At 38.3% G+C, this 24184-nt stretch overlaps 3 protein-coding genes across 11 annotated transcripts in view; 1 reads left to right on the top strand and 2 right to left on the bottom strand.

Moving 5' to 3' along the window:
- GPR87 (G protein-coupled receptor 87) overlaps positions 1-22065 on the bottom strand; it is a 35709-nt gene extending 13644 nt beyond the window's left edge. The window contains exons 1-3 of one of the 4 annotated variants that reach the window (XM_076004649.1): positions 21977-22065; positions 13132-13228; positions 8496-8566 (exon numbers count right to left, since the gene is read on the bottom strand). The gene's annotated coding sequence lies outside the window, so the exon portion shown is untranslated. Of the gene's footprint in view, positions 1-8495; positions 8567-13131; positions 13229-17074; positions 17258-21976 lie in introns of those variants that run through there. The other 3 variants (XM_076004650.1, XM_076004652.1, XM_076004651.1) reach the window with 3 other exon arrangements.
- MED12L (mediator complex subunit 12L) overlaps positions 1-24184 on the top strand; it is a 317206-nt gene that overhangs the window by 196550 nt on the left and 96472 nt on the right. The gene's annotated exons all lie outside the window — the stretch shown is intronic.
- P2RY13 (purinergic receptor P2Y13) lies at positions 18552-22088 on the bottom strand. Of its 2 annotated transcripts, none has more exons than XM_076004654.1 (2): positions 22001-22088; positions 18552-21563 (listed from the first exon to the last, which is right to left on the bottom strand). In XM_076004654.1, the coding sequence occupies exon 2, from the start codon at positions 21548-21550 to the stop codon at positions 20549-20551; it is 1002 nt and encodes a 333-aa protein (XP_075860769.1). In that variant the 5' UTR covers positions 21551-21563; positions 22001-22088; the 3' UTR covers positions 18552-20548. The 2 variants fall into 2 exon arrangements, with proteins under 2 accessions (XP_075860769.1, XP_012638335.2); XM_012782881.3 differs by having other exon boundaries at positions 21977-22068.

Below are 24184 nucleotides of genomic sequence, written 5' to 3'. Positions count from 1 at the left end.
AGACAAAGTTTGTATCTAATGCTTCTTTCTAACTTTAACCCCAAACCTGGTTAGTCCCTTAAGTAGGAATTTACTTAGGTAGGAATTATTTTGAAGAATTATATATGTAGGTGTATCTATATTTCATAAAATGAATTATATGTGATGTCAGATTATTTTACTACAAGTGTGGGGGTAGGGTTTTGTTTTTATGAGAGGGAAAAATGAGAAACAGTGAGGGTTTGATGCTGATAAAAACTGTGAAATGCCACTTGTGTTAAGACCTCACTTGAGAATTTTTAAATTGTCAATGAAGGCATGGGATTGAAACTAAAGGAAAACTGTTCTCTTAGGTACCTGTCTCATTCCAACAACTTAAACAGCATTAAGATTTGGTTAAGCCATAATTAGAAGAACTAAGGTAGCTAACCTGACAACCATTCTAGTAGGAAAGGCCTGGAGAATACCTATCACCACATCCACAGCCCAGAAAACTAAAATTATGACCTTATTAGAATGCTGAAGGTGACAACCACCACCACTGTCGTGAAGATTAATTATAACCTTTAAGTATGCTGCTTAAGCCACAAGATGACCCTCCCAAAACAAGGAACAGCGTCTACATAAGCTTTTGAAAAGCATTCTTCTTCTCTTAATAGGCCAGTAAATGGCAATCCAAAACCTGAAAACTTTACCTGGAGTCTTGCATTCTGATAATTTTTTTTAAAGGACCAGAAGTCATTTGAAATGATTAAGCTTAGAACATATTCATCCAAAACCTCTATTCTGGCTACTGGGGCTGCTGCCTCTAACCTGACCAACTCCCCTATGTAATGATCCAAAATTTACCTATGTATAAATTACACTTTGCCTAAACTGAAAATCAAAATATACATTTCAACTCAGTAAACTATAAAATTTGACTATATGAGTATTAAGACTTTTATTAAGCAGAAAAAGATAATATTTGCTGTGAATTACACCTTTATAATATGATAGTACTTACAATATAAAAGTGACATAGCCTATATTATCTTACCAGATTTACATAGCTCCTAGGGAACTAGGTGAGGTATATATTATTCTCCCCATTTCACAGATTATCAACTTCTGGCATTAATCATCTCTTTAAAAAAAAAAAAAAACAATGCTTCTGAAACTCATGGGAATATTTGAATCAGAATAATTCTTTCTGTAGCTTTCTCAACTAGGAGAAATAGTAAGCTGTATATTTGTGCTATCTTAATATTTTTTTCCTTGCCTGTCATATTTCCTTACTTGATGTCCTCTTCTGTCATAGCTTTCACTTACTTGCTGTCTTATATAATTCAAGTCCCTCTGTATGTGATAAGGACCTCCTCACCTGACCCTGTCTACCTGGCCACTTTGTGGCTCCCAAGCTCCTACACCAGATCTTTCTTGCCTCACTTTGCCTTTTGCCCCAGAAATTCCTTCTCACTCTTGTCTACTAGGCAAGCTCTTTATTTTTTTTTTTTTATTTTTATTTTTTTTTTTTTTGAGACAGAGTCTCGCTTTCTTGCCTAGGCTAGAGTGAGTGCCGTGGCATCAGCCTAGCTCACAGCAACCTCAAACTCCTGGGCTCAAGCGATCCTCCTGCCTCAGCCTCCCGAGTAGCTGGGACTACAGGCACGAGCCACCATGCCCGGCTGATTTTTATATCATATATATTAGTTGGCCAATTAATTTCTTTCTATTTTTATGGTAGAGACGGGGTCTCGCTCAGGCTGGTTTTGAACTCCTGACCTTGAGCAATCCGCCCGCCTCGGCCTCCCAGAGTGCTAGGATTACAGGCGTGAGCCACCGTGCCCGGCCTAGGCAAGCTCTTTATACCACCTTTAAGTCTACTTCATCTGCCTCTCCTTCTCAAAGCCTTCTGTGTTTTTTTCACATACCATGTAAGTGCTTCTCAGTCCCTGTCTTACTGTCTGGCTACACGTATCTCCAGCTGTTATATTGCGATTTTTGTTGTTCTCCTGACTGCCTGAGATCCTCTTCATTCTTCTTTCTCCAGGCTTTGGGAGAGTACCTGCCGGCACAGAGTCAGAGCTCAAACATCATTTCACTGGCTCTCATGGACCTTGGTCCACTCTCTGACCTAATTTCATCTTGGCAGGCATATGCTGGGGTTTTTTTTTTTTTTTTTGTCATTATCATTTTTTTTAAATGAATATCTTCTCCTGCCTTCCAAAATGAAAGAATATAACCCAGGAGGGGTGGAGAGAAGAGTTGGAATTGGCAGTTGACCTTGTGTAAAGCATGCCTAAAGATCAAGTCTAAGGCTGATCAAAACCTGGGCCTGCTGATGTTTCTGAACAGCTCACTGTAAAGTGGGGGTAGGGGCAGTGGTGGTGGAGAAAGTGGATGGTTGCAAATTCAAATGCCAATGGCAGTCCCATAGGATATGTCAATGAGGAAAGTGATCCAGGCACAAGAAGAAGCATTCAACAGTGTGCTGTATTACAGCATGCTGATAAAAGGCAGCTAACAGTTTAAGTGTCAGAAGAGATGCTCAGAAGGGATTGAGGCTCACGTGAGCTGGACAGTGCAGCTCTTGTCCAGAGAAGCACCTGCTCCCAGGCTCTGGATTGTTGCTCTGCATGTGTGTGGGTCCACTGCTACCAGGGCATTTGATTTACCAAGATGAATGGGTTTTTATTACAAAAATCACATAAATTTTAAGTTCTGGCTTAATTTTGTTAAAACACTGGGCAGATCAAATATAGCTTGGCTGTGGGTTCTAACTTGTGACATCTGATTTCACAGTGGGGCTGTCCTAGCTCTCTCCTCTGCCAATACCTGGAACCTTGTAGGACCTGGAACCTTGTTATCTGATGCTTGCTCCAAACCTCTCCCTCATTTTCCCTAAGTTGAAGATATTTTCCTTTTTATCTGAAATTGATTAAGCTTGTAAGGGGACTTTGAGACAATTTATAGGATTTTAGAACTTAATGACATTGCATTTGATTTGGGTTGAATCCCATTCCCTTCTGAGCATCTCTTCTGACACATCAAAAGCTCTAAAATTTCTTCTTCCTTAGTACTGATGAATCAGGTTAAACTGTGTGAAAATGTTGTTCTTATAGGTCAAAATGGCACTTTTACATAGTTTAGCCTAATATGTCTAGCACTTGATAAATTTTTATAATTAGAATCATATATACTGGAGAGAATTATGCAGAAAAGTTTTCCTAGGATAATTATAAGAAACATCAGTAAGATGAAAATACTTAAAGTGAGCCACATATCTGGCCACATTATGCTATCTTACCCCGCCCTTGTAGAATGGCTTTGTCTGGATTGAGCTTTGAGTTGGTACCTCCCGGCATGTAACCCATCTCACTGTGCCTACTCTTTGGATATTCAATTTAACTTTGGTTTTTTGTGTGACGACTCATGGGAGAAAGTTCTTTTTAGTCCACATTTTGAGACTAGTGCTTCTATAGGCCTGGTATGAATTTATCAAAACCAAATCATTACACCTTCTTGTTTCCCTGTTGGAGTTTAGGTCTGCCTGAAGGCCCACCGCTATCAAATAGATGGAAATGAATGAATTTGGTAAACTAACCTCTCACATGGCTTTAAATTTCCCACCATTCTTTTTCCTAGGTCCCATTTTTCTTATTTAAAATTCATTTGAACTTATTTCATATTAAGCATCTCAGTGAAATACTTCATTTCTTTTTTCTTTTCAAGCTAGATAGGCTCTAAATAAATCAAATAACCATGTGAATTCATTGGAAGGAGTGCTGGTTGGCAAGAAGTTAATCAGGTTGTAATTCATGGAAAAGGAGAGGGACATAGCATGGGAAATGCACCATCTCCTGATAGGAGCGAGGGTGGAGAAACTCTTTAAGGATAGAGGTGTTTGGCTTTGCCACCTTGGTTGTGAGACAGTTATGTTGCTGAGAGTATCTTCCAGGTTGAGGGAGGGATGGGGGAGCCCTCAGAGCAAGTATTAGTGTACCATGGTACTTATATTTCATTTACCACTTTGAGTACTCAGCTGATTTTTGCATTGGCTGATGTTTTAGAGCCTGTCTGATTTGCAGTTTCACACAGACTATAAAACTCATGTAAACAGAGACCATGATATGTCTCAGCAGACTTTGAAAGGATTGAGTACACATCTGGTACTCAGTATTTCTGGGTCTCAGGATGAAAAATAGAGACAATACTTTAGGTATTATACTGGTGGCTTCAGGCACAGAGTGGATAGTTTTAAAATTTTATATATGTATTTTTTTTTACAACATGAAATCAGAATGAATATTTTAGGGAAAAGGGGAATACTGATGTTTAACAGATATTACAGATTTATTCAATAGCAATCACAGTGGTATATTACTGACACATCGATATAGTAGTTACCTTTTAGATGGCATTCATTATTTTTTAAATTAATTTTGCTATTATAGGCAATATGTAGACAGTTTTGACTCAGCATAAGCCATTATCTTCTTAAAGTTTTCATCATTCAGCTTTTTTAAATGCTTGGTTGAAACAACTAATAAAAATAATCGTAGTTGTGATTATTTAAGGATTGCATATTACTGTGAGCCCTGAGTAGCCACACTCTACCCAGTCATGATATGAAGCACTGCCCTCTATAAAAATACATCAGTAAGCAATTTTGGAGTTTTTACAGTTTGTCTTACAGCCAGTTTATCTAAAATGTTTTGAGAGGCCCAGTGATTTATGTTCAGTTTTATTTCTAATTTCTGAGTCTGGCAGGTCCAAGGGAGGGCAAGTTCGGACAGGTAGGTCATCCACTCCCAGAAGAGCATAGCAAACCCCCAAATGCCTATGATCTAGAGGCAATGGATGTCTGTGCATTGCTTCCTTGAATCTTTTCTGTCAGCTGTGAGCCTGAGAGCTGTGCAGCTTAGTACTCCGATATTTGCAAATGGCCTGAGTAACATTTTTCTTCAACTAGATCATAAGCTCTTTTGGTGCAGGGACCTTGGTTTATTTATTTTTTTTTCTGCCCCTCCAGTTTACTGGCTTCCTCTTTGGAGGCAACCAGAATCTTGGTGTATTTAGCAAAGGGTACCTTCTAGACTCATGGACTTGAAAAGCAAAGTTTCACTCTGTTCTGTGTCCTCCAGACAGTTGCTCTGGTGGCTGATAGCCAGTAATATGTTCAGCCTGAGGGCATGTTCAGGCTGCAGGCAAGCCCTCCTCTGCTAGCTTGAGAAGTCTAAGTTTCTGTCTTGTTACATATGACAACAGCAAAAGGGTTCAGCAAATGCTGGCTAATATTATCATGTGCCTAGGACTGTTCTAAATTATTTCCATATATTTCAATTTAGTAAAAGGACATTGGATTCAAATTACAAATCTGCTACTTACTTGGGCCAGTTACCTAATCCTATGTACCTCAGTTTCTTCTTCTACAAAGCAGTTCTCATAAGATTGTTTTAAATGAAGTATTGCCACAGTAAAGACCTTTTATTTGAGCTTGGCATTTAATAAGAACTTAGCATTAAGATGCTAATCGAGTGGTAGAATCAGTATTTCCATTTTTCCAATGAAGAAACTGAGGCTTAGAGAGATTCTTTTAACAGATTCAGGAGCTCCAGTTGGATTGCAGGGCATGATGCACCCAGGACAGCCATTTATCCACTATGGTCAAGTACTAGTATGGTAAATTGACAATGAATCTATATAATTTTACATATTAAACTGCCCAGAAAAAAGAGGTAACTAATAGCAAATAATGATTTTACTCAGAGCTTAAAAAGTAGTTAATAGAATATGGTTGACTGAAGGCAGTGGTTGAAGGTCATCAGAGCTCTGCTTCTTACTACATTAGCCTCAGTTTGCTCAGCTGTAAAAAGGGGTAATAGTAGTATACACTTTAAGGTTGTCTGAGTTTTTAAAAAAATAATATATGTTAAAATATGCACTAGTCTTGGTATATATTAAGCAATCAAGGTATGCCAATTAATGTTTTAGTATGAAGGTTAGAAGGACCGTTTGTGCCATGCAGAACCTATCTAATATTAATAAATTAGAAAATGTTATTTAAGGAATTAATCTCTCCTTCCAATATGATAGACATTAGAAATTGATGTAATCGCTGTTATAGATGACTTAATGTCATGTTTTATACTAAGCGGAACTGAATCTGTGCTCCTCTTTAAATGTATATTAGTGGAATTTTTTTCATATTTGACTAATAAGAATGTTAACAAAACACAAAATTGGCTAGTTTTTTTTTTTTTACAGGAGAGAGAACGAATGTTCTGTTCTGCTTATGTCGTTCATATAAGGAGGTAGAAAGTTTGGAAATCTTTGCCAGGTCAGATAGTAGCCTGGCTTTTAACCATTGTTCTGAAGCAGGTCTGAGTCTCCATGTGGTTCATCTCATCTTGTTTTTTGACAGCAGGGTCCCATTTGCCTCTACTCTTGCCTCTCTGCTTCAGATGGTTACAACTATAAGAACTGGCACCAGCTCTTGTATTTGTATTAATGCAAAACACTCCACCCAAAGTGGGAAGAGCAAAGGAAGAATCTGAAACCTAGAGTGGTTGAGGTTTGATTGATACCATGTAGCTGGCTAGGGACAGAACAGGGGAGGACCCCATTTTTGGTTCTACCCAGTTTCCTTTGAAACATTCTTGCATGCTTTGTCCGTGCCTTGGGTTCTTTAATAACCAACCCCAGTATCTCAACATATCACCTGGATCCTGGGAATCTAGAGATGCAGGGGCTCTCTACTAACTGTCCAATCCCCTCATTTTACCTGTGAGGGAGGGAAGCAAGCTCTGGGGAAGTCAGAGGCTTGCTCAAATCACACGAATAACTTTTGGCACAATCAGACCCCAACCCGTGGTCACTGTGCTGTGAGTCCTGGGCTTTCCACCCTACACCCAAGCCACTGCCTCAGGCCTGTGCAGCGAACATCTGTCCTAGAGACTGTGGGATGCTCCCAGGGAGAGGTGACTTCCTAGATTTCACCTCACTTCTGTTCTGCCTTCACCACCCCACTCTTTATTGGCCTTTGAGGGATTTTTCATAAGCTCTCCCAGCTTTTCTCATTTTAGGAGCATATAAAGAACAAATGGCCATTCTGGTATCCCATCTTAAATTTCCTTGACGTTTTCTAAGCACGAAATATTTTTTTGTTCTTAAAGGAAGTCAGATGCCAAGATATTAAGGAAGGAATAAAAGCTGGCAGACTCTGAAGGGCACAAACGGCACAAAGTCAAATGAAAACATCCATTCCAGTTTAGTCTTCCTTTTCCCACCACATCCCTGAGTGTAAAAAGGCCTCACAGCATATTACTCTGGTTAGGAATGTTTTCCCTCAGTGTCTTCATGAAATAGTTAAGATTTTCTGACTAAATACTGTCTTTTTCTACGCAATATCCTTAAGTAAGAGATTCAGGAGTTCAGTTGCTTTTCTAGCCCTTTCTCCTGAACCCACGTGTGCCTGCAGCACTTTTCAAACAGATGTTAGAAACAGTAGTCTGAAGATGGGTTTTGCTGAAGGACTAAGATAACATGTCTCCGTAATCCCTAACTACGTGGAGACGGATAACCTCAAATTGGCTGAAATAATAATGAAATAAGATATCAATAGATGGGGTGTCTGTTTTATTCCCCATCCCACCCCAATATACAGTAATATAGAAACAAATTTGTTGCTATTGATATTGCTAGGAAATTGGAGTTTCTAGTAAGAATTATGAAGGAAAACTGTTGTTAAAAATGTTGATATACCTAATATGAAAGCAGATTCAACTTGAGACTATGATGTAAAATTCTATAGTAGATAAATCAAAAAAATCACTCTACTTTCGGCTAGTTGTATCCTTTTAAAACACTTATTATAATTTAGAAGAGGTGAAATCTCCATGCTTGCTCTTGTTTTCTTCACGGAAGTGAAAACTCCCAAACAGTTTGAATGTGGAACAAAACTAAGCTGTTACTAACCTGTTTGTCAGTAGCCGGGCAATTTTCTCAATGCCTTTCCTGACGTGTTTTAACATGATTTCTTAAGGGATCAGAATGAGGATTGCCCTGTTCTTTGTGGTACAATGAAAAGACTGAAATTCTTTTATTAAAATGAGGCAATTGGGACTGAAAATAATCTTTTTCTTTTTGTCTGTTTTTTTTTTTTTTTTAAAAACATGTGGATAAACATGAAACAAATTTCAGATCTGAGTCTTGGGAAACAATTATAAGGGGCTTTGGATTTTACTCATCTGATAAAATAAATGTAGTAAGAAAAATCCACTAAATAGAACTGATTACCAAAACATCATTTCCTCTTTGGAAGGCACAATATGCAGTTTACATTTTCTGCCTGCCTGAGTCAGAAATGGTGAAGCCCCTGCCTCCCAGAGAGTATTTACGTATCTTATTGTCAGCATTCGAATTTCAACTTTTAATTCGAACTTCAGATTTAAGCAGAAATATAATTACAGTCTCAATCAGTGCTGTGTTCTACCAACCATGGCTTTTAAGAAAATTAAAAATTTTTCATTTACCTTTCATTGCTGTGGCTGGCTGTCCATTCACCTCATATGGGTGTCTTGAAGTTGAAACAGGCTTCTTGTCTCTAATTGAGAATAAATCTTGAAACTAAGATTGGCAGGGAATTGGATTTTCTGATAAAGCATAAAAAATAAGCATCTTCTCCCCTGCCAGAGAAGGTAGGTGCCTCCCCTGCCCCTCTTGAGATTGTCCTTTGGGGCACCCTTTCAAAATCTTCTGCCCGAGAACAACTGGAGCAACTTGCTCTCTTGCTAATGTAAATGACTCACATCTAAGAGTAGGTGAGATTTGTAGACTGGGGAAGATTATTTCCTGAACCTGTAAGAATCAGATGGTGATTCACCTGAAGGGAACACAGAGGGCTGGGACTTAGAATGCCAGAAGACTGCTTGAGTGGGGGAGGAAATCTCAGGTTAGGGCCTACTAATAGGATCCCATTTTTAGGTCTTGTTTTTTTTTTTTTGCTTCCTCTTGCTAATTAGAAAGATATGTATTTACAGCCTCCCTGCTCATTAAATTTTGGATTAAAAGGAATAAGAATATATTTTGTTAGGGATAAATTCTTTAAAATATTATTCTATATATTAAAGACTAAAATTAAAATGTGTTTATAATAGTAATTGCTACCTTTGGAAACCTGAGTTCTTATTCAAGAATCTGATAAAATCTATAGACCTGTTTTCACACATAGATAAATATAAATATGCAAAATATTTTAAACTTATTTAGGGATCAGTTTCACTGAATTCCTCAAATACTGTTCTTCTCCATAACACAATTTGTTTTATTCTTCTTAAAAAGCATCCCACAACAACAAATTTATATAATAAAATCACTTTTTCTTATTTTTAATTAATTTTAAGACATTCAGATAAAAATCTTCAAAAGATTCTGTTATTTTCTTGAATGCAACATTTAGACAAATAAATAAAAATTCCACCAAATGGAATCAAAACCTGTTACTATATAATGGATGAAGATAAATGAAAATAATAAGCAAATGTGAAAACATTTTTGAAGTTAGTAAATCTATACCTATAGTAAAGGTATTACTTAGTGTTTACTCATACCTTAATACACACACCCACACCCACCCACATACACACACACACCCACCCACACACACACTAGCTTTTCCTTCTATGATTGTACAGAAAACAAATGTATGTTTAACCTAAATATCAATAGTTGGTTGTCAAAATTATATTTCTTATATTTCCTTTTCCTAACCAAACCAAAATAACAATTTAAATATTATTTTCATTCTGTTTAGGGTAGATTAAGTATGTTGTCCATGAGTAGCTAGTACTAGGGAAGGTCTTTGAATAAAAATTGGTGAACTTAATAAAGTCTCAATCTTGTAAGAATTTGCCAGATTTACAAACAATCCTGTATTTAGGTTTCACTCTCCCTAGGCTATTTTGTACTTCTTCCCCATGGATTTCACTTCTAGCATTTGAAGCCAGTTCCTACACTTTAAGCGGGAAGGTGATGCTATGTAGGCCTTAGTTTGGGAGACTCGTCCTTCTTGGGTTGAACTTTTTGCCCTTTTCATTGTGCTCCATAAATAATAAGTGATGTACTTCTCATAATTTGAAATCTTGTTGCCAAAAGAACTAACTGCCAAGTCTTAAAAGCATCGATTCAAAGGGAGGACATCCCTTGGATACCCCTTAAAACTACATTGGGCAAAAACCTTTTCTGCAAGTTCTGGGGATTATCACCCCAGCTTTCCAGTGCTGTGTATAGAATCATGGCAGGGAGTCTATTTAGACAAGTATTTGATAGGCTTCTATTATAAGACTAAAAGCAGTTTTGTAATATAGCTTAAATTTTGGTATGCTTGTGATCTGGGTTGATTTTTGTCTTTTTAGGGTCAACTAATTTGACACTGATTTTTACTTTTAAGAAAATGCCTTGCCTTTTTAGAGAGCTGCTGATGTTTATGATATACTTTTCTATTTTGAATTTGAAAGGAAAATTTTTTGATAATTCAGGATTATATTACCCAGATTTGAGTGCCTTTTTTAAAAAATAGCCGATAAAAGGGTATAGAGTGACAGGATTATGGTAAGACCTTCTAAGTATGAAGAAGGACCTGAGAGTTTGTTCTGTATAATGAAGCGCCTAGACTTTGTATGTGTTTGTTTTTAAGTCAGAGGAGCTGCTATCCCTCCAGTATAAGGGGTGGCCACCTTTTGCTCCTGCTGAGGTGGGCCTTGAGGTGGAATGGGCTTTTCTCTTCCTTAATAACTTGGTGAACAGTGTGTCTGGGCCCCTAGCATACATAGAAGCTAGCATGTGGCATTTCAGTGCTTCGTTGGCTGGCAGCCGACATTAAGTTCAGTAATGGAAAAGTTAACGCGAGGCAGCCTTTATGCATTAGTCTTAAAGTATATTATGCCATTCTCAAGTTAGGACTTGTTAAAGCTGTTCTTACCTAACATTCAAAAAGGGAAGTAGTACACGTTTAGTCACGAAGAAAGTGTAACGCTTTGATGAAAAGAACAGCTAGCAACTAGCCCGTAACTTTATTATTGTTAACATCATTCAAAAGGTAAACCTGAATAATTTTTTTTTCTGCTGATTTTTATAGTAAGTCTCACATTTCACAAAAGTCCCAGGAGACTTGATAGCAATAATTTTCTTACCAGTTCATTGGAAGATCCTGTTAAATACAGGCCGGCTCTTTTAATAATATTGTTTAGCCATTACAAACCCCAAATTTATTTTGAATACAGGACAACATCCTGGGATATGTGTGTGCATGTTTGGCCATTTAAAAAATTTTTTTGTTTTGCTTTTAGGCTACAGGTGATTGTTTTCCTTCTAAATTGTTTCTAAAGATGTTAGGCCTATAGACAAGTTGAATAGTTCAACTAAATTTCATCTAGATTTACAAGTTGTTATCATTTTTCACAGATACTCCCCCCTCCCCCACCAGGACACACACATGTTTTGGGGGGAATCTGTTTAAAGATGTAGTTATTGTGACAAATGTATCACCCTTAATCATTTCAGCATATGTTCCCCAAGAAAAAGGATATTCTCTTAGTAATCACAATACTATTATCAGTCAAGTGATTAATGTTGAACCAATATTTTTAAATCAATCTTCATTAACATTTTGACAATTTCCCGTTATCCTTTAGAATTTTTTTTGATGTGAAACCCAATTGATGATCACACATTGCATTTAGTTTTACTATCTTTTTAGACTCTTTTGTTCTTTAGAAAAATCCCTCTGCTTTTTATTTTTATTGTAATGTCCTTGGCTTTTGAGAATTTGTTCAATCTGTATTTGCTAGGTCCATCCTCTGGAACGTGTAGCAAGAAGATACTTAAATGTTTCTCAGGCAGTGTGGATGTATTAGCCTGAAGTCTGCGTTGGGGTTTGAAAATTTGAAGTCAAATAGGAATACCTATAAACTTGTTTTTGAACACAGACCTGGTTCATAGATCACTAATTACAAAGTTGGTTAGAACCAACCCCAAATCACTTTTTCTTTGGGATATCGAATGACTCATTCAACTCTCTTCGGTTCAGGGTATGTAAAATGAGGAATCAATTTTAGTCACAGAAATTGGGATGAGGATTTTCACAATCTTACTGATTTTTTTTTCTTCCAAAATATATTCTTAAAAAGACAGAAGCTCTCTAGGAAAGAACCTGGGGACAGTGCGTCCCCCTTCTCCAGTGTCAGTAGGCGTAGTATTTGTGTTGTAGTGTCATTTTTCTCTGTCACTAATCTCAGACACATCTATTTCTTGTTCAAGGAAAATGCACATATAACGTGTGTCGTAGTCCTTAGCAGTGCATGTGTCTTGAATGTCCCTCTCTTTTCCATGTGGCTGGAACATACAACAAGGATTGTGTTAAAATCTTCACCAAATCTTACTGTTCCATCTCTGTATACAAGTCATTCTAATTGTGCCTCACATCCAGTAGCTGAGAATTTGTGATGAGTGTAATTATTACAAACCCTTTAATATTCCTTGGATGAAACTGGTATCTTTGGGTCCCTGTGTTTGAATTACTGTGTTTAGTCTGTCATTTGAAATGATATGTATCTATTAGGTCTCCTTTACCATAAAGCACTTACCTCTTGCTGGTATGAGAACTTGGTTTGTAATGGTCGGTTAAAGGGGAGGGATGGTTTGGAGATTGAGTCTGAAGATATGCCTGTGTCTGGCTCTTGCCTTCCTATTGAAACTGTCTCCTATGCTGGGTGACTTTGGAAATCTTGCTTGCAAATGTCACCATTTTGGAAGTCTTGCTTGTTAAAGGCAGTGCCAGGCCTTGACAAGATTAGTGCCTGGGGTCAGGTAGACTCCAGTTTGGATCCTGTGCTCTCCACTTAGTAGCTTTTTTACTTTGGGCAAATCATTAACATACCTGAATCTCCATTTCTTTTGAAAAATAAAATGGGAATGTCTACTATGTAAGGTTGTAAAGCTTAAATAAGGTAATATACATAGGGTAATTCATACAGTGTTGGGATTTTGGTTGATATTTAAAGAGACAGTATGATTTTTCTCTTGTCAGAAGGCCGAGGGAGAGTGAGTAAGGGAATGAATGGGGATATCTATATGCAGGGTAGAATTGGAATGATTAAAAGTTGAAAATACATTTTGGTTGCCTCTGGAAAGCTCCTGGTTTCTCATCAATGATGAACCGACGATTGCTTGAAATACTTTTTATTGTCTGTCTTGACAGTTTTCTTTCCTGTAAAGGAGGACATTAGGACACCTTTATCCTAGATTATCTGAAATTGTGGGAGAGTATAAAATCTTAGGCAAGGATATATGAGGAGAGAAGGGAGGTGGTCTCACTAGGGCCACTGTGTTCAGGTTAATGCTTCATTTACTCATAATTTGGGCATTTTTAGTTTTAGGAGACTCAGTTGCACAGTTAAATAGAATGAAAAGATAAATAGTTTAAAAAGCAGAGTGATGTATGTATATGTGATATAAATTCAATACACAAAGCTAATATATATATTTAAAGACCATAGCTATAACAGCATTCAGATATACATTAGATAAAATTGCTTAGGATGGATACCACTAAGTGTAGTCATGTAGAAACATCTAACTTTAAAACTGAAGTGAAAAAATAAAAGTTATGCCTCAGGATGTTTGTCAGTTTGAGTTTATTTCAGGAGTGGCAAAAGTTTGCATGCTGAGCGAGGTATGGAAGTTTTTCAAAAACTGCTTTACTTAAAGTCTGACATTCAGTTTCTTTTCTCTTTCATATTGTTGCCTCTTTCCCCCCTTTTCTCCCTCCTCCCATATTCTCAAGTTCCATCCCCACCATTTTCTCCTGGTGTTTCTATCTCCTCTTTTCTCATTTCCCTACGCCTTTCTCCCCCATCACCTTTTTCTCTCTAAATACTTTATACCAGAATGGAGCAGGGGCAAGAAATCAGAAACCAGGTAATTGGATGTCTGACACATCAGCACACCCATCTTTTGACCGGCGTTGTGTTCTTTTGCCCACGTGGCTACATCCATCCACTCGATGACCACTCTGCCCTCTTTGTTATTTTGAGTGCAGCACGTCATTCTGCACTAATCTGCATAGGAGGGAGCTACTCTACTTACCCTTAGAAATCCTTGGGAAAAGCCTAGCTAATATAACCACTGTTCTGTTTCTCCATGGAACTCTTTTAAACTGACTTTTCCTTTGTGGGAAGATAAATGTTCCTTCTACTTCCTCATGTCCCATTCACAAACTGGGGCGCCACCTCAGCTCCTCCTTAAGGTAACCATTGACCTTATAGTTGTAGATTCATCACATTCTACTTCTTCAGGGTGTATGATTCTGTTGACTATCACTTCTTCCTTGAATCTTTCTTATTCTTTGGTTTCCAATGCACTGGACCTCCTGTTTCTCCTTTGGGTTCATTAATACTACCTGCTCCCCTCTCCCCATTTGCTCCCCCCCACCACACACATTCCAAGCCTCTTCCCCTGTTGCTCTTCTGTCTGCCCTGTGCATGAGACTTGTGGTTCTCTTCTCATTCTTTTTGCTCTCCTTGTCTCAGAAAAGGTTATTCCTTTGGCTTCTAATGTAGTCCACGGCTCTTCAGAGTCCATGTTTTGCCTCTTGTGCTAGCCTCCTTGACCCTAGCTCTCTCACTGATACCTCAGATTTAATATACCCAAAATTACTTCCATGCCTTCCTTCATTTCATGATCCAGCAGATCACCTAGGCTGATGATCTTCAGAGCAGTTGGAGGACGAGGTGCAGGCTTTGTGGATCCCACTGAGAATACATTTTACATACAACCCCCCACTTTCAATGGTCTTGGACTCTAAAACCTCTCTCTCTGAAAACATCTGTAAGGTCCATGTCAGATTTTTCTACCATGGCTCTTCCCTGCAAAGATGGAAGCCCTCTGTAATTGATCTCCTGGCCGCTCTGGCTCTTCCTTCAATCCAGAATCATTTTATCATTGACCAACTGATTTTCCTAAAGCACAGCCTAGGCAGGCATCTTCAAACTACGGCCCGCAGGCCACATGTGGGTGTTTTTGCCCTTTGTTTTTTTTACTTCAAAATAAGATATGTGCAGTGTACATAGGAATTTGTTCATAGTTTTTTTTTAAACTATAGTCTGGCCCTCCAATGGTCTGAGGGACAGTGAACTAGCCCCCTGTTTAAAAAGTTTGAGGACCCCTGTCCTAGAGCATGCAGTTCTTTACCTCCAGAATCTTCAATGGCTCATGAGTGAAGTCCAGATGCCCCACTACAGTGCTTGGCTATAGGATCCTACATCGCTGTCCCAACTGTATTTTCTCTGTCACCTGCTGTGAGCTCAGGCCCTCTGTGTCCCTTACACTCCAGCCACAGCACGGTACCACCCCTCCCTGAGCCTTCCTCAAAACTGCTCATCGTGCTGCAGCATTCCATTTTGAATTCTCTGTTTTCTCCTTCAAGTCCCAGTTCAGATTTCCATCTCTTGTGAGCCCTTCTTCTTTTTCTCCATTTGGTATTAGCTTCCTTTTCCTCCGAGCTCCTGTGGTGTGTTAATTATGTCTCATCCACGTAGCAGATCTAGATTCATTATAGTCTATGTCCCTTACCAGTGTGCAGCTTAGCAGTGTGCAACCCAAGTAGATAGAGGAATGACTGACTAAATGAACAAACGAATCCACTCTTGGGGATTTTACTCCCCTTCAGAGCTCTCAAGTGCTGGAGGGACCCCCCTAAAGTACTCATAAGGTGCCACAGTTGAACCTGTTACACCTCTGTGGTGGTTGAAGCTCATTCACATTGAGACCTCTCTGTTAATCCCCATGAGCTACCTATCCTTACCATTCTTCCTGGTGAGGCATGATGTCAACCTTTGAGGAATTCTATGCAGCCTGACTGATTGGACACAGGCAGTGTACCAGGGTGGTTGAGGTGCTGGTCTTGAGGCCACCTGCCTGGGTTTTAGCCCCAGGTCTGCCCCTGTTTTCTGGTGGCTGATGGGCACCATGGGCAAGCTATATGTTTGCTTTGTGCTTCCGTTTTCTTATTATTTTTAACAGGGAGCCTAATAGTATCTGTCTCATAGGGTTGTAGTAAAAATTACAAAGATGATAACCTTGTAAAGTGCCCAGCACAGTGCCTGGCACATAGCAGGCATTCAGTAAATCGGTGTAAGCTGCTGGCTAAGGTCCTGGGAGGTTCTTGCTAGCTTCTAGGTCAGGGCTTATTAGCCTGCAGCACCTGGGCTGGTTACAACCTACACATGAATGTGTTGTTTTATGGGGTCAGGGAGTGTGGGGCTGTCTACGGATGTTTTAAAAATAACAGGAAATGTAGCAAAGGAGATTGGGGTTATGATTTCTCTTGAGAACATTAGAAGGTCAGAGATTGGAAATATGGTGGTTAAGAATATGGGCTGAAAAGCCAGAGTTTGAATTAGGGCCCCGCCCCTGCTACTTGCAAGCTATGTGACCCAGTATAAGTTACTTAACCCTTTTGTTTCTCAACTTCTTGATCTCTAAAATGGAGATAATAATAGCACTTCATAGGATACTTGGGTAGGAAGGAGATATGTATTTAAAGTTCTTTGTATACCTGCCTAGTACACTGTAAATAGTAATGTGTGATGCTTTTGTTATTGCTGCTAAATACAGATCTAGCAATCTGTGTTTTCAGAATCCCTCCAGCTGATTCTGGTACGCATTAAAGTTTGTAAATAGTACTCATATTATGTATATTTGGTTTCCATGTAAGATTTATAATGTTGAGGTGGTTTTCTAGGCACTTTAAATGATTTGTAACTTCTGCATCTTCCTTAGTAAGGTTATGGTCTTCTAAACATGTGTTTTCTTTAATATGAGATGCTACTTGATTTGGGCTTTTCTATTCTGGATGTTCTGTTAAGATCCATGTTGAACTTTGATATATTAACTTGCTAGGGGAATACAGTTTACCTATAGTAATGATTAGACATTTTATAAAGGAGAGTTTAGAAAGTTATGAAAGAAACATCTTTTAAATGGATATAGACCATATGATAGGATCAATAAGATTGAATGATTTTTTTAATGGGTTATGATGTAATGACTTTACCTGTCTTCCAACTTCCACAAGTTGAGAATCCATGCTGCTTCTTGGCATCATACTCCTTACTTTACAGTAATTTTCTGTGGTTTCTCAAGAATTCTTCTGTACGTGCCAATTACACTCCATTTACCCACCTGCCTTTGCCTGGAGGTTATTGGAAGACCTTATCCTGTTTATCCAGTAAAAATAAATGCATTTTAACTTTTTACAAAAACTCACATACTGTATCAAAGCTACCATTTTTTCCTTTTTCTATTCTTTTCTGTACATCCATTATGCCTATATTATAACATCCCATTCTTTAGCATTTAGTATTTCCAATTGGTAGTTTAGGAAGTTCTTTGTTTTGTGAATGTGACTTTTAAGATATCTCTGTTATGACTCTTCTCTACGTTCTTGACATAGATTATTTCATTCTACAGATCAGGCACTTTGCCTTTGACTATGTTGTTATTATAATGGACTGAAGTGTTTGTATTTATGGAGGACAGATTTGCTCTTGGAATTTTATCTTGAAAAATCTTTCTAAAAAATTGTGTGTGTTAGCTGTACCCACATTCAGTAAAGATTGAAAATGTCATTAGAGGTGAAATGCATAAGTTACACCACCAAATATAGCTTGGTAATAACACGGGTGGCTTAGATACATACAGTTACTTATAAATACAATGTTATAGTCTACTTGTGATTGTATGATGTACTCAGTAGAGGTAAAATGGATTTAATGATATTCCTAATAGTAATGATGATTTAATTCCTTTATTTGAGAGAATGAAAATCAGACATCAAGAGTACTTTCTAAAGGAGAGTTTTGGTGATTCTTATATGCTACAGTTAGAAATTTTGCTTAACCAATACTAACAGTGCATAGCTAAAGCATTATGTCAGTAGCTTTAAAACTGAAATATTAATAGACAGTAGCCCCTGAGCTATATATGTACTGTTTAATGGTCCTGTTTTTTTCATGACCATTCACTGGGGAATCCAGGAACATCACCAGTCCTCAGGCCCCTATATGCACATTATAGGAGAGCAACTGAAAAGAGCTTGTACTTTCTTTTTTTTTTTTTTTTTTTTTTTTTTTTTGAGACAGAGTCTCGCTTTCTTGCCTAGGCTAGAGTGAGTGCCGTGGCGTCAGCCTAGCTCACAGCAACCTCAAACTCCTGGGCTCAAGTGATCCTCCTGCCTCAGCCTCCCAAGTAGCTGGGACTACAGGCACAAGCCACCATGCCCGGCTGATTTTTATATATATATATATTAGTTGGCCAATTAATTTCTTTCTATTTTTTTATGGTAGAGACGGGGTCTCGCTCAGGTTGGTTTTGAACTCCTGACCTTGAGCAATCCGCCCGCCTCGGCCTCCCAGAGTGCTAGGATTACAGGCGTGAGCCACCGCGCCCGGCCTGTACTTTCTTTACAAGAAATTTATATCATCTTTTGATAACAAAAACATCAATAAGAATGCTTTCCCAGCACAAAATAGCAAAACCCATTTGGATTATTTTATCAAGCATTTATTGATTGCACAATGAGATAGTCTCTGCCCTCAAAAATATACATAGGTTATTAAAAGAGTAGATACAAATATAGTAAATAATTACAATGCAGTGTGATAAGTTTCATAATTGAGGTGTGACAACATACGGATGAAGGAGTGCTTGGGTTTGAGGTGGTGGTAGGAAGTTGGTCAGGTAAGATTTTATAGAGTAAGTAATGACAGCATAGGGTTTCACAGAGGGATAAGAGTTTTCTAGGTGAGTCAGAGAGGAATGTACACGTTCAATGGCACAGTAGCAAAAACGTGCATGGCATTTTCTGAAAGAAATTTATATAAGAGTGTAAAGTTCAAGGAATGGAAGAGCAATTAGGAGATAAGGCCAGAAAGGTTAGGCAAGTCCTAGGGCCTTTGGGGTCACACGAGGCAGTCACAGGAGGAAGCCTGGGCTTCACTTTATGTTGGTCATGTTGTAGCTAGTGGTACATTTATAGTGCATGACTATTCCTTTGTGTATTTTCTCTAGAAGATGTAAATTATCATTCACAATTCCAGAAAACCACTTTTTACTTTTTTGAACCACAAAAGGATCCAGGAAAAAATATGGAGGTAAATAAGTACAAGTAGGTCAGCATCCTTTGAAAATCTCCCCAAATGGATATATTACTAATTACAGGTCAGCAATTACATCTATATATGTACCAAGAATAGCAATTCTGTCTAGAACATCTGTAGACCATGATCTGTGGGGAGTATTGTGGAAGATATCCAGAAAACATGACATGTTAGTCTTTCAAGAATCCTAGCCATCTTTGGGGGCCACTGCCAAGAATGCAGCTAACTAGTAAAGGGAAATCTGCATTGAAGACCCTAACACCCACCCAAATAGTAGGCATAGTTATTTTTAATGGCAGGTGGGGCAAGGGAATAGAGGTTGTGGCTTGGCAAGGCTTTGCTCAGTAGGTGGCATATTCAACCACTATTAGAGTATTTGTTGGACAGAGGGACAATTCCAGAGAATAGTAACACAGCATTCCTTCCCTTGAATTGTACACACTTAGGGTGTAAGCAAAGTGGCTTAATGATGGTGCTTGTGCCTCCTATGGTATTTTGTTGTAATGTGGAAGAGGCTGTTTATAATTGCAAAGAGAAAAGCCTTTATCTAGGATTTCACAGGTGTTTCTCATCCACTTTGGATCCACATCTAGCATCCCTTTCAACTCCTGGCTCTCAACTTTGAACAACAGATTTTGGAGGTTGGGGTTGTTTGGTTGTTTGGTTGGTTGTTTAAAATCAACAAGTATCCACATTGGTGGGACACAAAAATAGTAGTATTGTTTGAATTATGTGTATAAAAGAATGTAAGAAGGTGTTTGGAGGGAAGGATTTTAGAGATGTGCATTTCTCCTTAATCTTTTCCAAAATTTGAGTGAATACTCTTGAAAAGACGACCTCTAGTGGCCATTTGATTCCTATTGCAATCTTTTTTTTTTTTCTGAGACACAGTCTCCCTCTGTCGCCCTAGGTAATAGAGTACAGTGGCTTCATCAGAGCTCGCTGCAACCTCAAACTCCTGGGGTCAAGTGATCCTCCTGCCTCAGCCTCCCAAGTAGATGGGACTTATGGGCATGGGCCATGACACTTGGCTAATTTTTCTATTTTTACTAGAGACAGGGTCTTGTTCCTGCTCAGCCTGGTCTTGAACTCCTGAGCTCAAGCAATTCTCCCACCTCAACCTCCCAGAGTGCTAGGATTACAGGTGTGAGCCACTGCGCCTGGCTGCATTCTCTTAATAATAGTTCATTCTGCTTGTGAATAGATTGATGTAGGGTTAAAATTTATATAATCTTTTGTGTACACCAGGATAATAAAATGTAAGGTAGTATATGTCCCAATTCTTTTTTTATTGCTTAAATTTTCTTTCCAAATAAATTATCTTTTGAAGTCTCATCAATAAAAGTAGAAGTTAACCATATGAAACTTTGTCAGCCTAGGGTTATATTGTCTGTCTGACTGCTATGATTTTCATGGCCTGGTGCTGTGGTCTTCCTCCCTCTCATGCATGGTAGCCTTTCTGTGAATTTTTTACATAAGAATATATATATTAAGGGATCCATACAAATGTTAGTGGCTGCCAAAAAGAGAGTTGTTTCTTTAGCAATAAACAGTTGATTTTGCAGTCTACAGTCAGTCTTACTGTTGGTTTGACTCTGAGTATATGGAACTCTGGCAAAATGAAACGGAGCAAAACATATGAAGAAGACAGCCACAACAACAAATACCTTGCCTTTCAGCTTTTTGTTGTTTTTGCCCTCCTTACTTTTGCACTTTCTATATGAATTGTATACTTTTTTTGCAATCACCACATAAAACAGAAGCATTAGGGCAAAAACAGCCCAGAAAATAAACTGGCATATGTTATTTACTATTTGATGCCACTTCAGCCCCAGAGGACCCTTTAAGGAGGCACACTTTCTCACGGATGACGGGGTTGCTTCTTTGTTGCTCAAGATCATATTTGGCAGGGAGATGAGGAACAGAAGGGACCAGATGAAGACTGAGATCCTTTTTGCAAAGACAGGCTTTTTTATGAAGGAATTTTCAAAAGGTCTGATGATCTTGAGGAATCTGTCAAAGGCTATGAGGCCTAGCAGCAAGATGCCCACATACATGGTCTCATAAAAGACCACTGACGAGAAGCGGCACACGAACGCTCTGAGTTGCCAGGGTCCGAGGTGTGAGTCGGAGAGGATTTTGAAAGGAAGCATGAGTGTCATCATCAAGTCGGCCACCAGAGTGTTTTTGAGGTAGACGATAAAGGTGGAGGAGCTGGGGATGTGAACAAACACCCACAGGGCCAAAGTGTTCAGCAGGATGCCAGTGAAGAAAACCACCACGTAGAGGGCTGGGAACACCAGCTGCACTATCCGCGTGTCTCTCGGACACTGCTCAGACCCGTTGAAGCCCTGTATCTCCGTGCTATTCATGGTTTCCAGTCAGCTATTATAAATAAACATGTACACAAACAGAGCAAAACAAAAAGTCCTTCATGATTTGCAAGTGCTATTTTCAAAGAGCAGACATTAGATTTATAGCATATTAACATCCTGCATTTTTAAAAATGCATTCAATAGGTTTTGTGAGAAGGCAGATGTTGTTTCTAGCTAGAATTTTTAAAGCACATAATACATTTAACAGTACCATTACTTTCACACCCTTGTGAAATCCAAATAACAGGTTCTATCTCATTCACAAGTGCTACCTTTAACACCGCAGTAAAAAAAGCCCCATTGAAGAGATAATGAAACATTATTTATTATTAATACATCAGATTGCTGTAAATTATGTCATTTCTTATGCTCAAAACCTATGGTTTGTAGTTAACTTTAAAGCAATATTTTCCTTAAGCATACCTTATAATAAAAGTTGAAATTCACTTGTGTTTGGAGGATACTCAGTCTGTGTCTCCGGATGGTGGCAGTTGGTTGAGTCCACGAAAGAGCGTGTGAAGCAAGTGTCGTTCTGCTTCTTATACTGGGTTTCCTTCCTCATTTTCACTTGTGTAATGTGACCCATTAGAACATCTTCATAGTCAAACCTTTGGGGGATTTGCAGTATGCTCTTTGATTTCAAACCTATGTAGTATTAATCTACTAAGACTTGAACAAATGAGCTTATTTGGAGTTATCTTTATATTTCCTCATCATAACTTTCCTGAAGTTTATCTTGTCAATCTACATGTTCAATGAACTTTCTGAGCGCCTCTTATATAAAATAATAGGAGGTAGAAATACAAAGACAATAGTCCCAAATTACCATCAAGTAGGAGAATAAGGCTTGATTCTAGAATCAGACAGAATCGCCTTCTGACCTTTTTGACCAGATTTCCCAGTAATTTGTGCTCAGGAGGATGGCCTATTTTTATCTGTAGCCATTTGTCTTAGTCTTTTTGTTTTGGGATCTCTGAGAGTTAACATATTTTCTAAGAGGTAAGGGCTATTAGACCCAGATTTGGGGGATTAGAATCCTAGATCCACAGATTATTTGGTACTAGATTAAAGACAAATGATTTAACAGCTATGTCTGTGTCCTCACCTGTGTCATGGATTTGAAAACATTATCTGCCTCATAGTGTTGTTAAGAGAATGAATTGTTTGCCTAGAATAATGCTTGATATGTAGGAAGCTCTAAGAAATGTTAGCCACTCAGTGATATGGGAGTGAATTATAGATTTGAATAGAGATGTTATACTGTTTCACTTATTAGAAAGATTTTGGAAATCTTTTCTGCGTTCAGTGTTGTACTTGAAGTGCAGATGACTTCAGGGATTTCATAGATTAACCTTGGACCAAAGTCTATAACATTTTTCCTTTAAATCTCTTTGAGTTAAAAAGGTGTAATTGCTACTTTCATACAGAAAAAATTGTGCATGACAGAAAGGCTTCCTTGGCATCATAGGTAAAGGAAAAGGGGAAACTAAGAGATCTTATGGGGGATGTGGAGTTCTCCACAGTGAGTTTCATTTCGTATTTCGTGCCACAAATTTTACCATAGAGTCTCGGACTAGACTGTGAGATGGGTTGATCAGAAATTTTGGGGTGACTTGGCATCAGATTCTAGGAATAAAAATTTTGTATCCCCGTGGACATTTTAAAATATGAGATAACACAATGCCTGATCATTTTGGTTGGCACTACCCAATGGTGGCACAGTTTGAAAAATTTCTTTTTGACTCAGATAAATTGATCCTCAGGAGGACAAATTCAAGATTTCATTGATATAATGCAACATAATCTGAACATATGTCTTTTTGTTTACTTCAGCAGAGGCGGGGGGGGGAAACAAACTTTTAAACTTTTTTCTTTTATAAGTAGTGAAATTTAACCTCTAAGTTTAATTGTAAATTTCCCTGCTGCCTCAAATCCATTATCTATAGGAAGATTTGGAATAGTTTCATTTTAAACAAGGGAAATTCTGCCACGAGATGATTTCATAATATGAAAACTGGAAACCACATTTCAGTAAAATTTCAAAATGTCAAATTGTGGGAAACTTTCCAAAGAGGAACTGATGTACGGTGCCCATTCGTAGAGTTATGGAATTGTGTTCTCTTAATGTGGTGGGTGTCAAATTGACTGTAGTAAATATCCAACAGATCGTTTGTTTCTGTATGCTCGTGCCTATTAGGTGTTAGCTGATTTTCCCTGCAGTTCACAGCAGTGCCAGTGCCTGCTGGAGCAGGCGGTTTGCCCTTGAGGGCACAACAGAGGGGCTGCTCAGCACAGTGGGTAAGAGCACTGTCTTGGGAGGCAGAGTGTCTGAACTCACTTCCTTCTTCCAACTCTTAATTTTCTTGTGACCTTGGGTGGGCTATTTATGCTTGCTATGAAATAGTTGCCTTCTCTTTACAGTGAAAATAAATAATAGTATCTGCTGTATAGGGTTATTGAGAGAATAAAATCAGTGAATATTCACTGAATGCTTAGAATGCCTGTCATGTAGTAGGTATTATATAATGTAGGTTTCTTGTTAAATGAAATTAAAAGAAAACTGGAATACTGTGCACACCTGTGGGGATATCAAACAAAAGGAGGCAAGACTCAAAGAAGATACAGTGAAAG

The sequence above is a fragment of the Microcebus murinus genome, chromosome 1, assembly GCF_040939455.1.
Source record: "Microcebus murinus isolate Inina chromosome 1, M.murinus_Inina_mat1.0, whole genome shotgun sequence".
Taxonomy (NCBI): Eukaryota; Metazoa; Chordata; class Mammalia; order Primates; family Cheirogaleidae; genus Microcebus; species Microcebus murinus.
The sequence above is the reverse complement of the archived record's forward strand: the minus strand, read 5'-3'. Positions and strand labels throughout refer to the sequence as shown.